Here is a 13553-nt window from a genome sequence, read left to right on the forward strand (position 1 = left end):
ATATTTTAGGTAATCAATCACCCCAAACTCCTAATACACCACAATACCCAAGAAAAATTTAAATACCACAAAGAACGTAGTTGTAAGAAAAAACTATATATCACTTCAAATAAACACAATGTCACACTTTATCTTTTCCATGCACCTTGACATTAATTCTGCTTTATAAGTGTTTCCAAAAAATAAGGAGCCTTCTATTAAATCATTAAAAAATTAAAAATAAAACTGCACTTACATCATAACTATAGTCTGCATCATTTGTTACCGTCAAGTCTGCAAGGTCTCCAAGGCCCAGTACACTTAACAAAACATCATCAGAACCCATAATAAATGACTTGCCTCCTCCAGATGGAAACGTTATTGGTTCAGCTATAAAGAACAAAACCGCTTCTTAAATGCTGAAAAATCATACAGTACAAGACAATATTGTGGGGAAATGTAAGCACTTAACAGTTATAATATTCAGTAATATAATTAATTTTTTATTTTCCCACTTCCCTCCTTATTTCTTCTACTCAAAAAATCCTATTACTGTGTAGTAATAAACAAGTGTTTTATTTATTTCAGAACTGAGCATCATTTCCCACAAATAAAATATGCACTTGATATATTATTTCAGGGTGGAAGCTTTGTCTATTTATATCCCTTTGGTACAACTATAATTATAGTATTTTTTAAACGTAATAGGTTGTTGCTAAGTCCTTTCGCTTTCCATCATATTTGTTTGAAAGTGCTTGATATTCTCATCCCTGATAAAAATTTAATACAAGTATTCACATGTTAATAGTTTCCAGTCTCTTATACAGTGTATTAGCTTATTGAAGTAAAGCCTTAAGTTGCTCAGATTTCTCAGTGGTCTAGGAAAAGGGCAGTTCTATCTTTAGTGTCAGTTTCTTTCCCCTAAATGGTTAATCCATCTGATCTTCAGATGCCTTCCAGTTTTCAAGCTCTGTCTATGCTTTTTTATTTTGACTTCTTCTTTACTGAATATACTCCTAAAATAAATAATCTATACTGACTATAGCACTTTAAACTTCTGATACTTTGACCCATTAAAATCAAATACTACTATGTATTGTTATTATAGTTATAGTATAAGCAACAATTCTCCATATCATTTCAAACATGCTTTGAAAGCAAAATTTTAATCCTAAGATGCAAGGGGGAAAGTACATCAATCACTGTAATACAAAACATATTGAAACATTTAAAATCCATGAGCAATTTTAAAAGGGAAACAAAAATTCAAGCTAATTGTCAATTCTGAAAATTTTTCATGAAAAATGATATAAATTTAAAACACTAAAGGAAACAGATGTAATGAAATATCAGTCATCACTAACACTACTGAAAACATTCTGAGAAGATACAAGTCTGCTTCTTTTAGATACATACCATGGTAAAAGTAAAATTCATCCTTATTTACAGTATCTTATTTTATTACTTATTAATCTGTAATATCAAAGTAAACTACATAATTTGATTCAAATAGGGTCCTGAATGACATTTGTAAAATGAAGCTATGTGTCAGCAACTGACACAGAGTAAATCTGACAGAAAATATATGTAGGGATAATAGTATTTAATTTTATAAGTTAAACCTACTGAATCTAAATAATCTGTAGCATGGATCCTTCCTACTAGTATCTAGTATGCAGTTATTGGTAATATGAGATGCTGAGAATTATAAAACCAATAGTTTAAAATTATGTTTAAGAACAGTTACATAAAATTCATTAAGGTAATACTTTCTCAAAGCATTTTTAGCCAGTACATGTTTTTCTTTTATGCACATAATTTGTTTGTAAAACAAGTTACAATAAAATGCCAAAATTCCTCCCACTCACAAATACTCAATAAAAGAACTTTTGATAAAAGCCCAATAAAATAACTTTAACATAATAATGCATTATACATTCTTTATGCGGAGATATTTCTGATCAGTTATTGACCAATTTAAGAGCATGTGAAGGGAAATGTCTAACCAATATTAGGTAGTTTTACTAGTTTTATATTAATTATATTAAGCAAAAGTATTATACCAATTTCTAATGAATCACCTAACTACATTTCTCTATCTATATTTATTTATATATAGCAAACTATCCTGCTCACTCGGCATACTGAATATACATCTCAGTGAATAAAATCTTTTAAGCTATATTTCTGCTTTCCACAATCACGCATTACTGTGGCACACAGTAAGCACAGTAAATACTCTGCCCTTGTTTTTTTGCAGAAGAAATTAATTTTTATTCTATAAATTCATGTTATTAATGTTAACATAATTACCTACAGCACATGATTACATAGCATTGAAATATTAGAATTCAAAGAGAAATAAAATTACTAAAATAAGTAATTTTTAATGATGGACACTATGATACCTTTTATTAGAGAGCCTAAAAGATTTCATCAAGCAATTTAAGACTATTATCATATTAGCATTTCCCTTTATGGAAATCTTAGGGTCTACATAATGAGGTCTTACAGCAAGGTCCTTTTTGTACTTCTTTAATTGTTCTTTTTATGGACAACAATGACAAAGGAAACCTGTAGCTAACATATCAAGTTCTTCCTATCTCCTTCAATTTTTATAAAATCTAAAGAACACAGCTCCATACCTGATTCCATTCATGCCAGTGGCAACATGGTATATATACACCTTAAGTCTTTACCAAATATAGTCTGAAAGTTCCTAATGTGTAAGTTTCTCTCCCTGAAAACAAACTTTTGTCCTTTACAAAATGAAGTATGACACTGCCTTTAATAAGAATGCATAATTGGAGATGGCCCCTGAAAATAAGAGATTATGAATGCTAATGCTCCCCTCTTAGTTCTAAGTCAAAACTGAACTTAATCTTTTGTAGTAACAAATTCTAATAGTATCCACCCTTTAAATAGTGTAATAAGGCTCATGCTTATCTGTCCACCTCTTTATCCTTCCACTATAAACAGAGTCAGATCACTTATATTTTTTCTTTAAAAAGCACAACTAGACATATACATACAAGTTCTACATTGGTTTTTGAGTAGTACGGGTCTTAACTGTTTTTTTCCCCCTCTATAGGTCATTGGTTTGAAACATTTAAAAGGGTCCCTAAGTTCTGCTAATATGGTATTGCCTTAAGGTATAAAATCTACAGTTTAAATGTATAGTGTTACTACAAAAATTTTAGCAAAATTATACAGTATTTGGTAAAATATATCAAAAGCTAAAGAAGCTGAACCATTACTAAATGCATAAGATGAAGAATAATGGAGTCGGTATGTGTATTTTAGAAAATACTCTCTAAGGTAAAACAGGAAAATAGTGTAACAGTGGTAAAGAGATCTAGGGAAAATCAACAAACTATTTTACTTGTCCTAGTGTTTTTCATGTTTTAATATCTTTTGTTTTGGTTTTATTATTTTACCGATTTTTCTTCACCTTTCCAAATATTCTTAGATTATTATGAGTGGTAAATACATGCAGAGACAACTTTAAAGGGAAATGTAATATTATTTAGCTTTAAGCCATATGTGCCAGTAGAGAACTCAGAAGAGAATAAGATGTATTCAAAATTTTTTGACTAGGGCATGAAATTACCTTACAAAGCAAAGTAGAAATATCAATAAAATTCAATGTATATGTCAAATTATTAGATAATGGATTATCCTTTATGTATGTATGTATATGTCACAATGGACCTTAAAATTCAGTTTCATAACTTAGAATTATAACTTTCTCAACCTAGATTTATAAAGTACTCAAGTATATCTATGTTATCTTCAGCTAAAATCAGTTATGGGAAAAAAAGCCTAAACAGTAGTTTCAATTCCTGCCCATTTCTAATTTAGGCAAATTTTAAAAAATTCATTACCAAGTTGTACATGTTTGGTACTGGGTTAAAGAATAATGATGTCACCTTATTCTATAAAATGATTAAATTAGGCAATCATTATATACATTTTTAGAAATAATATATATATCAAGTTTCAAGCACAATGTTTGGCACTTAGCTGTCTCCTAACAAGTGAAAGTTACTATGAGTTGCTAAATTTAACCAATATGACAAATAACTAAACAATTCTTTTCCGTACGTACTATTTTAAGTCTTTTTTAAAATACTAATTTCCTAATACTAGATCTGTAAACTAAAGTCACAGGTCAGAAAGGTACTTTGAAATCATACATAATAAAAACAATCCCACCTAACATCAAAAGCAAAAAAAATCATAAGGAAGCAAAAGTCAAAAATTTCAAAATTTCTAAGACAATTACACCAAGAACTTGCCCAAAACCTTCTCTGAAGATCATATAAGCTGATCTTCAGCATTTTAAAACAGCAGCAAATTTATAATATTAAGGAGATGTGATTTGGAATTAATGTCATCTGCAATGTAAATAAACATGGTAGCTAAATTTTGTACCTTCCTCTGCTCTTGCACCTTCATGATCAGTCATTCTAGTAGAGGCTGACCTAGACTGATTTATGATTCCTGAAGGGATGAGGGGCAGCTCATCATCTCCCAGATCAGCTATCGTGTCGTAGAGTTTTGTCCTGTTGACCCCTGTAAATTAATGTCAGCAGTAGAGGTTCATTTAACAGCTACCGCTTGACTTGCTAGCACCCTTAAAAACCAACTTATTACCAAAACAGGCTATTTTTAAGTTGCAGTTATTAAAGACCTCATCTAATCAAAGATGTCTTCAATTTTCCATATCAACCCCCCCACGAAAATATGGAAATAATTTTAATATTTAAAATATTTCCTATTTCTGAGAGAGATATATATATATATAAATAAGAGATACACACACAAAATTGAGCTTTTTATTACTCAAAGTTCTGTAAGCTCAGACACAGAAGATATCATTAAAACAAAAAATTTTGGTATTTAAGTTAACATTTAACAGTGTAAAGAATAAAACAGGTTTTCCAACTTAATCCACTATTTAAAAATGTTAACAAAGAAATAAGTAAAAATGATTTTTATGAGGGTGCAACAAACATTTAACTTTCCCTGTGTTTATGTGGATATTTTCCTGCTATAGTCACACAAACCTGCCATTAACAAATCAACTCCAATTTTCCTCAAATGTTTTTTCTCTTTTCCCAAATTTGAAAAATCTGATTTACCCATGAGTTCTCAGTTTCTCATCACAGTATGAAAAGTTAATCGCAGGCCATAAGCTTAAGGAGAGAATTTCAACTGGTACATGGATAATTTAGGCCAAAATATGCAAAGCTCAGGACCATCTAGTATCATGGGATCTCTTTAACTATGAATGTCAGAAATGACAAGAGAATCATTTCTCTTATGTATTTTGAAAGAAAATAGTTTTTAAAAGAAAATGCTTTATAGTCAACACATAAGTGAAACAATTAGGCAGATCCAAGGCCACACAATAAGACTATATTTACTAACATTAATACTGATGGACTAATTAAGACTATATAATCACTAAATTTTACTACAGCTATTAGAATATTAGCAATTCCAAAGGAACTACCATTCATCTATGTATCCCTAACAGAATGCCAGGTAGTACAATGGTAAGACTTAATGAAATAGGTAGAATCTTACACATTTATTACCTTTATTTTTTCTTTTCATTTATTAACTATTTCACAGCAATCCCTAACTTTTTAGAAATGCTTAAGTAACTCTTTCTGGATACAATGTGTCAAGTAGTCTGAATTTTCTAAAGGATATAATGGAGAAACTCAGTTACTACCTGAGGATTTTCTCCCTGACAAAGTGACTAAATAAATTCTCTAGTAAATGAAAAACTGCTAACTGGATGTCTAACCATCAGTGAAAGTCAACATGAAAGAAGATAAATGTTATCCTTTCTCACAAAATAGCTTTCCTTTATAACTTTCCCACTTATGAGTACCAACACCACTGATTTGATTTCTGTTCTTCAAATTCTGTAACTACATCCTAAGAATTCCTTTTCAGCTTATAAGTGGAGATGAAGGAGAATCTGTTTTGAAAAAAAAAAAAACCTCCTTTTATCTGCTCTTCAGATTCTTCAGATCAGTCTCTTTCTTGCTGTTGACTTTATTCTACGCAATGCTTTCTTTCTTACAAATTACTGCAGAGGGTTCCTAATTGGTTTTCGTATCTCCCAACTCCTTTTTCTTTCCATCACATTTGAATACTTTGGGTAGATTAGTTTTCCAAAATCATCACATTGATCTTATCACTCCTTACTCTGAAATCACAAGCAGCACTTCAACACTCTTTGAATCAAAGCTAACTAAAATCCTGTACTTAATCCTGCATGTGCTTCATGATGGTCCTATCCAATCTCATCTTTTAGTGCTACATAATACAGATCTCCCTAATTTTCAAGTCAGAGCAGTTTCCCTATAGTATATTCACCAGGGTTTCTTCTACCGTATTTTTATCATATCTGTCTTTACCTATTCCCCAGAAAGGTGAGAATACTTTCTGAACCTACTTCCATCTCCTCCATGAGGCTTTTGTTGATCTTACTCTGCTCACTCTAACTACACTTATGTAAACCATAAACTTTTACTTCATTAGATACTACTTATAAATAATTTCACATGATAAATATAATAAAGACAAGAAAAAGTTTTATCATTACAGATACCATCAAGTCACATCTTCCTGAACACATGGAGTAGGAAATATGGAAGAAAAGGAAAACAGGAAGCAACATGAAATTTAATGTTCACGTTAGAGGAAACACTGACCCAAACAGCGCACCCTGGCCAGGCAGCACAGTAACCACTTGTATGAGTTATTTTACAACAGGAGGCCCTGTAGGGAACATGGAACTAACAAGCCACCACCAACTGGAAGAACTTGGAAAAGATCAAAAGGAGACGCCAGTCCTTATGTCCTACCAACATTCTAGAATCTTCCTTGCTGAAATCCATCTTGGCTGAGGGATGCTCAGGCCATCAGAAATGACCTTGTGTCAGAGACTGGCCAGAGACAACCCGAAAACTAATTCCACCACTAAAAAACCCGGGACTATCAGCCATGTGGCAGAGCAGTCCTCCTGGGTTCCCATGCCTTCCTGTGCTCCAGCCAGGGGCCCCTTTCCAATAACGTCTCATGCTCTGTGAGCATGTGTGTCTCTTCTGACAATTCATCCTAAGTACTAGACAAGAGTCCACTCTTGGGCCTGAGGAAGGGATCACCCTTCCTGCAACATTCCAACAAAGGTTCCCAAATCATATAATTATTATTACTTTTTTTGTTTTGTATACTATAACCAAACATTAGTTTCTGTGTGGCACAGTGGCAAGTTTAGGAAAAAGATGGAATTATCCCTGCTTTAATTCTAGTTTCTCAAAAATTGCTAAAAGATGAAAGCAGATTTCTTAACCAGAAGTTAACAGTCTTATCTAGCCCCTGTCATGTAGAACATCTTTCAACTAACAGCACATTTAATGCTCCTTTTTTCTTTCTAAATCTAATATTCTAAATACAATAATTCTAACAAATGCAATTTCAGATAAAAGTTTCGAAGTCTGATTTGCAACGAGAAAACTGTAATGGTATTAGTGTAATAAATCATACATAATGTTATCAAAATGTTCAATGGCATAACTGAAGACAACTCACTAAGGATTAAACAAAAATTGATTCTCAATTACTACTCTATAATCTATAGAGGAAATACTCTTCTTAATTTTAACAGCAAGAAAAGCTGTTCTTCTACCACTATGAATTATACAATAACCCATCTACCTCGTAACCACAGCCATCAAATCTATACCAATGCACAATCCTCTGAATAGATTCTAGGAGAATGAAAAACAGTATGCTGTGTAAAAGCCAAACTGTGGATAGACTGACAACTGCTGCTGTTAGCGTTTTTAAATTCACGCTCACAAATATACACACTCATGACATGAAATTTATCTTTCCATTACTCTGTTATTATAAATAAACAGGATTTTTTTTAAATGGAATCTAACATTTTCCCTTCTCAAATATGCCTCCCTTTGTTAATCTGCCTTATATTCTGAAGTGAAGCAGGCAATCTGGCAAAGGTTTAGGTTTATTTTAGAATAAAAGGGTTTAGTTATATCATGTTTGCTAGATTTGTTATATGTTCTATCACCCTAATTGAAAGAAAGTTTTTATATGACAACTGTCATCTTAAAAAAAAAATGACATCACAGTATTAAGGAAAAACTAGGTTAGCTGCAAAGTGATTCTGCAGCTTAAAAATGTGTACTGACTGAAAACAGCGTCAAATTGATACTTTCTGCCCCTTGTCAAAATGCTTCAATTATTTTCTTGGGGGAGGAAAAAAAAAAGAGAAACCAAGTTGAAGAACTGAATGGTCTGTTTTAACAGTGTGAAACTGGAGCCAGAAATAGGAAACAACTGCATCTCTTACCTGAAAGTAATATTCCTTTACTATGAAACAACTGTTTGTCTTTGATTTGACACAGGATACTGAATGGTTTTATGAACTCCTTATACTCTCTCCAAAATAGAGGCAGCTTAATCATCATAGTCACCTTATAATATGTGTCAAGGTGCTTTTATAGGCCTATTGAAAGTTACTGATACAAAATAATTTCTCTTTAAATGTTCTAAAATGCCTAATATAAAGATATTTGTACTTAAGTCATACTCTACAAAAATTTCATTCCCTCTTGAAAGTCTGTTAATCCTGAATCTGGAATAGCAAAAGACAAATACTAATATCAAACTAAAAAAAGAAGAAGAAGAAAAAAAAGGAAAACTAGAAAATTATCCAGGGATACTTATAATTTGTATTAAAAGAAATAATGAAAAAGTTTTCCAATGTATGATAACCAAGTCAGAAGATGTACAGCTATTCAGTAACAAGAATAAAGTAAAGAAGGGGAATGACAAATCTTATTCTACACATGGAAGACAGGAAACTTAAGATAAATAAGAACAATTAAGACAAATTCATGGACCAAGACTCAGATCTGTAAACATACATATTTCAGAATGTGAACCTTTGAAATGGAGATCTTTCCCTATCTTTGAAATGGGAAAAGCATATAAATCTTTTGAAGAAAGGATATGAAATAATCTAATCTTTATAAGCTACAATTTTATAAGTACAAAATAGTATAGGAGTAACAAAAAGCAAGAATAAGAGCATTTATCAAAGGAAAACATATTATAATCCATAATTTAAACCTTCCACGTTGAAAAAACTGAAACAAATATCGAAGTCTTAAAAAGATTATTACCTCCTCCTTCATATTCTAAATAAAGGTTCCAAACTTCAGATGTTTTAGCCTTATTTCAGCTGCTATACACACTGTGATTTGTTACTGATTTACATGCTTTTACTTATACATGAAATACAGCAAAAAAAGAGACACCACAGAAAGCTAGAAAAGTCCTATCAAAGATTTTAACAAAAGATTAACTCAGAACTCCCCTTCACTTTCTTCCCCAATTACAGAAAGCTTAGAACATATTTAAAGATGACAGAAAACAAAGTTTTAGATTTGATAATAGTATTGTATCAGTTAATTCCCTCATTTCCACCATTGTACTGTGGTCACATAAGAGAATGCATTTGTGGTAAGGTAACTGATGCTTTTGAACTGTGGTGTTGGAGAAGACTCTTGAGAGTCCCTTGGACTGCAAGGAGATCCAACCAGTCCATTCTAAAGGATATCAACCCTGGGATTTCTTTGGAGGGAATGATGCTAAAGCTGAAACTCCAGTACTTTGGCCACCTCATGCGAAGAGTTGACTCATTGGAAAAGACTCTGATGCTGGGAGGGATTGGGGGCAGGAGGAGAAGGGGAGGACAGAGGATGAGATGGCTGGATGGCATCACCGACTCGATGGATGTGAGTCTGGGTGAACTCCTGGAGTTGGTGATGGACAGGGAGGCCTGGTGTGCTGCAGTTCATGGGGTTGCAAAGAGTCGGACATGACTGAGTGACTGAACTGACCAAACTCACACTGAAGTATCTAAGGAACAACATGTCTACTACTTACTCAGTTTTCTGAAGTGTTCAAAATAATAAAAGTACATATTTAAAGAGACAAGAGGATGAAGCAAATGTAGTAAAATTTTAACATTTAAAGAAATTGTGTGAAAGTGCATGAAATTCTTATAACTTTTCCTTAAGTTTGAAGTTATGTCAAAAGAAAATGTTACAAGGAAAAGGAAGCTTAACTCTTCTGAAGCTTGAGACCAAAATAACTGTAACAAGTCTCTTTAGTTTCATGGTCTTCATCTTTAGAAATACTAATTGAAAAAGCGTATGTCAGAAAGAAATTAATACTGAATTGTGTTTACAGTCCAAGGCAAGGCTGTTCACTGTTAAGTCATTCCTTTTGCCTAAGGTAGGAAAAAAGAAGGGTGAAATGGAGTGAACAAGCTGCTGTTAAGTCGCTTCAGTCGTGTCTGACTCTTCTGTGTGACCCCATAGATGGCAGCCCACCAGGCTCCCCCATCCCTGGGATTCTCCAGGCAAGAACACTGGAGTGGGTTGCCATTTCCTTCTCCAATGCATGAAAGTGAAAAGTGAAAGTGAAGTAGCTCAGTGAACAAGCTGGAAGACAGATAAACATTACGTACCTGGATTCTGATTTCAGAACCCTTTCCATTTAAGAGTCAAATCATGGTTGAGACTTTACAAAGTTAAAAGGCTGGCATTCTTGCCACTTTTCCCCATTAAAAAAAAAAAAAAAAAAAAAAAAAGGCATTTAGATTGGATTACATCTGCTGAATTCACGTGCTAAAGTTAAGCAAATAATTTTCTTCTAAGAAGCTGGAAAAATCTGTAGAAACTGAGTGCTATGATCCAAAAGGTATGACTAACTCACACTTTGGAATAAAGGAAAAAAAGAAAAGGCTACAGTTTATAAATCAGTCTAACTTATTACACAAAGCCACATCTGGGAAAACATCAGAAAATCCAATGAAAACAGATAATAAAAATGCTAAGTAAATTTCATGAATTCAATCTTTTCATGAAAAACTGTATCTTAGCACTAATATGGTATTCCACCTAGATTAAGACCTAAATTTACTACCCACAAATTTAAAAGAAAAATCCTCAGCAGGGATTCAAAGCCAACATTTTTACAGTGAACTCTATGTTTAAGAGTAGAAAGTTTTAAACTAATTCACAAAGAAGTGTAAAAAGAAACAATTATTTCAAAATTATTCATTCCTGAGACACTGTTGGAAATCTCATCTTTTTATCTACATAAATGGGTAACCTTAAAAGCACTGGTGTTCACAGAAACACTAAAAATGAGAAACATAACAATCTAATGGATTAACTAATGGAGGCTAGAATAAATCCACAAAATGCAATACTATCTAACCAGTCAAACTAGTCATCTAATCTAATGAAAATTAAGAAAAAATGAGTTAAAAACAATGATATTCTTGTTGCAAATTGTTAAAGGAGGTTTATGTATAAAAACATTCAGAAAAAGCTGGAAGAATATATGCCAAATATAATTTGAGTTATTGAACTGCAAGTGATTTTTACTTTTTTGTGTCTCTATATAATACTTACATTAAGCATATATTACTTCTATGGCTATTTAAACAAAGTTATGGCTATTTAAACAAAGTTAGCTCATTTTACGGAGAAGGCAATGGCACCCTACTCCAGTACTCTTGCCTGGAAAATCCCATGGATGGAGGAGCCTGGTAGGCTGCAGTCCATGGGGTCGCTAAGAGTCAGACACGACTAAGCGACTTCACTTTCACTTTTCACTTTCATGCATTGGAGAAGGAAATGGCAACCCACTCCGGTGTTCTTGCCTGGAGAATCCCAGGGATGGGGGAGCCTGGTAGGCTGCCATCTATGGGGTCACACAGAGTCGGACACGACTGAAGTGACTTAGCAGCAGCAGCAGCAGCTCATTTTAAAACAGACACAAAATAAAAATTAAAGGGGATTGGTTGAATAACACGGTGCACATTTTGATAAGAAAACCTCAGGGCATGAATCTGAGGTCGCCAGCTCCTGATTTAATCACAGTAGTTCCCTTTTACCCATTTCTCATATCAGGTTCTGAAATATTCTGTTTGACAACAGGGTAGATTTGTTTAAAGAAAGTTAAACAAATGAAAATGTTAAACAAGTTATTGTTTAACAATGTTAATGTTAAAGTTAATGTTTAAAATGTTAAAGCTGAACAAGTGAAAATGTTGTATGGCAAAATATTTATTGACATGAAAGGATATTTTCTGTGAATTGTTAGCTGAGTAGGCAAATAACAAAACTGTATATTATGATCCTACTAAATAAAATTAATTAAAATTGTATGAGAATTTTAGACTTTAGTTTCAGTTTATCAGTTTCTAACAGTTCTTAAACAGGTATTTTTTTCAATAAAAAACAATTTTAGAAAAATGTAAAACCTAAAAGAAAAAAAACCTTAAGTTGACTTATATCTTCTTTCTAAACCTCAAAAAGAAATGGACATACCTTGGAGATGTTGAGGGTTCAGTCACAATAAAACGAGTCACACAAATTTTTTTGGTTTCCTAATGCATATAAAAGTTATGTGTTGGGACTTCCCTGGTGGTCTAGTGGCTGAAACTCTTCGCTCCCAAGGCAGAGGGCCTGGGTTTGATCCCTGATCAGGGAACTAGATCCTGCATGCTGGAACTAAAAATCCCACATACCGCAAGGAAGAATGAAGATCGCACATGTAAGACCTGGTGCAGCCAAAAACAAATAAATACTTAAAAAAAAGTTATGTGTACACTATAATGTACCAAGTATGCAATAGCATTACACCTTTAAAAAAAAGTACATGTCTTAATTAAAAATACTCTACTCATTAAAAAAAAGCAGGGTTGCCAGAAACCTTCAATTTATGTAAAAAATAAAACAAAACCAAAAACCCGGGTGGTTCAGTAGTAAAGAATCCTCCTGCCAATGCAGGAGACACAGATTCGATCCCTGAGTCAGGAAGATCCCCTGGAGAAGGACACGGCAACCCATTCCAGCATTCTTGCCTAGGACGTCCTGTGGACAGAGGAGCCTGGCAGGCTACAGTCCATGGGGTCACAAAAGTGTTGGACACGACTTAGCAACTAAACAGCAGCAACAGATAGAGATCTAAACATTCTATCAGGAAAAAAATGGGGTGTCTATATTTGAAATTAAAAGCAACACTACCTAACATTTTCTAAAGAAATCTTCAGCATGTAAGTCAGTTTATGAATAACATACACAAAATAAGTAACCTAATATTTAAGTAAATTACTTCATTTCTTTAAAAAAAAAAAAATCTAAACCCTAAAATTCTAATGTCATGGCATCTATATTACAATGCTCAATCATGCAAAAGTATTTTTATACTCAACATGCATTAATTATATAGGGAAGAGATGTTAAAGCTGAAACACAGTCCCTGCCCAGCATTAAACATCTTTAAATACACTAAGCAATTCAATGTACAGTAAGAAATTTCTTAGAGAACAGTTTGTATTCACATGCAACAACATAAATTAGCATAGGGTTATAAAAGAAAAGTGCATAACAGGTAAAATTTCCAAAACTCCTTATTTTCCTCTACAAGACATTAAACCACTC

The 13553-nt window shown here is 32.9% G+C and overlaps 1 protein-coding gene across 3 annotated transcripts in view; it reads right to left on the reverse strand.

The window, feature by feature from the left end:
• STRN3 (striatin 3) overlaps positions 1–13553 on the reverse strand; it is a 107299-nt gene that overhangs the window by 17525 nt on the left and 76221 nt on the right. For 2 of the 3 annotated variants that reach the window (XM_070358673.1, XM_070358674.1), the window contains 2 exons: positions 4414–4554; positions 236–369 (listed from right to left, as the gene is read on the reverse strand). In XM_070358673.1, the coding sequence (XP_070214774.1) occupies positions 236–369; positions 4414–4554 (275 nt within the window). The remainder of the gene's footprint in view (positions 1–235; positions 370–4413; positions 4555–13553) is intronic. The other variant, XM_070358675.1, reaches the window with a different exon arrangement.

Source organism: Bos mutus, chromosome 21 (assembly GCF_027580195.1).
Source record: "Bos mutus isolate GX-2022 chromosome 21, NWIPB_WYAK_1.1, whole genome shotgun sequence".
In the NCBI taxonomy this organism is placed as follows: domain Eukaryota; kingdom Metazoa; phylum Chordata; class Mammalia; order Artiodactyla; family Bovidae; genus Bos; species Bos mutus.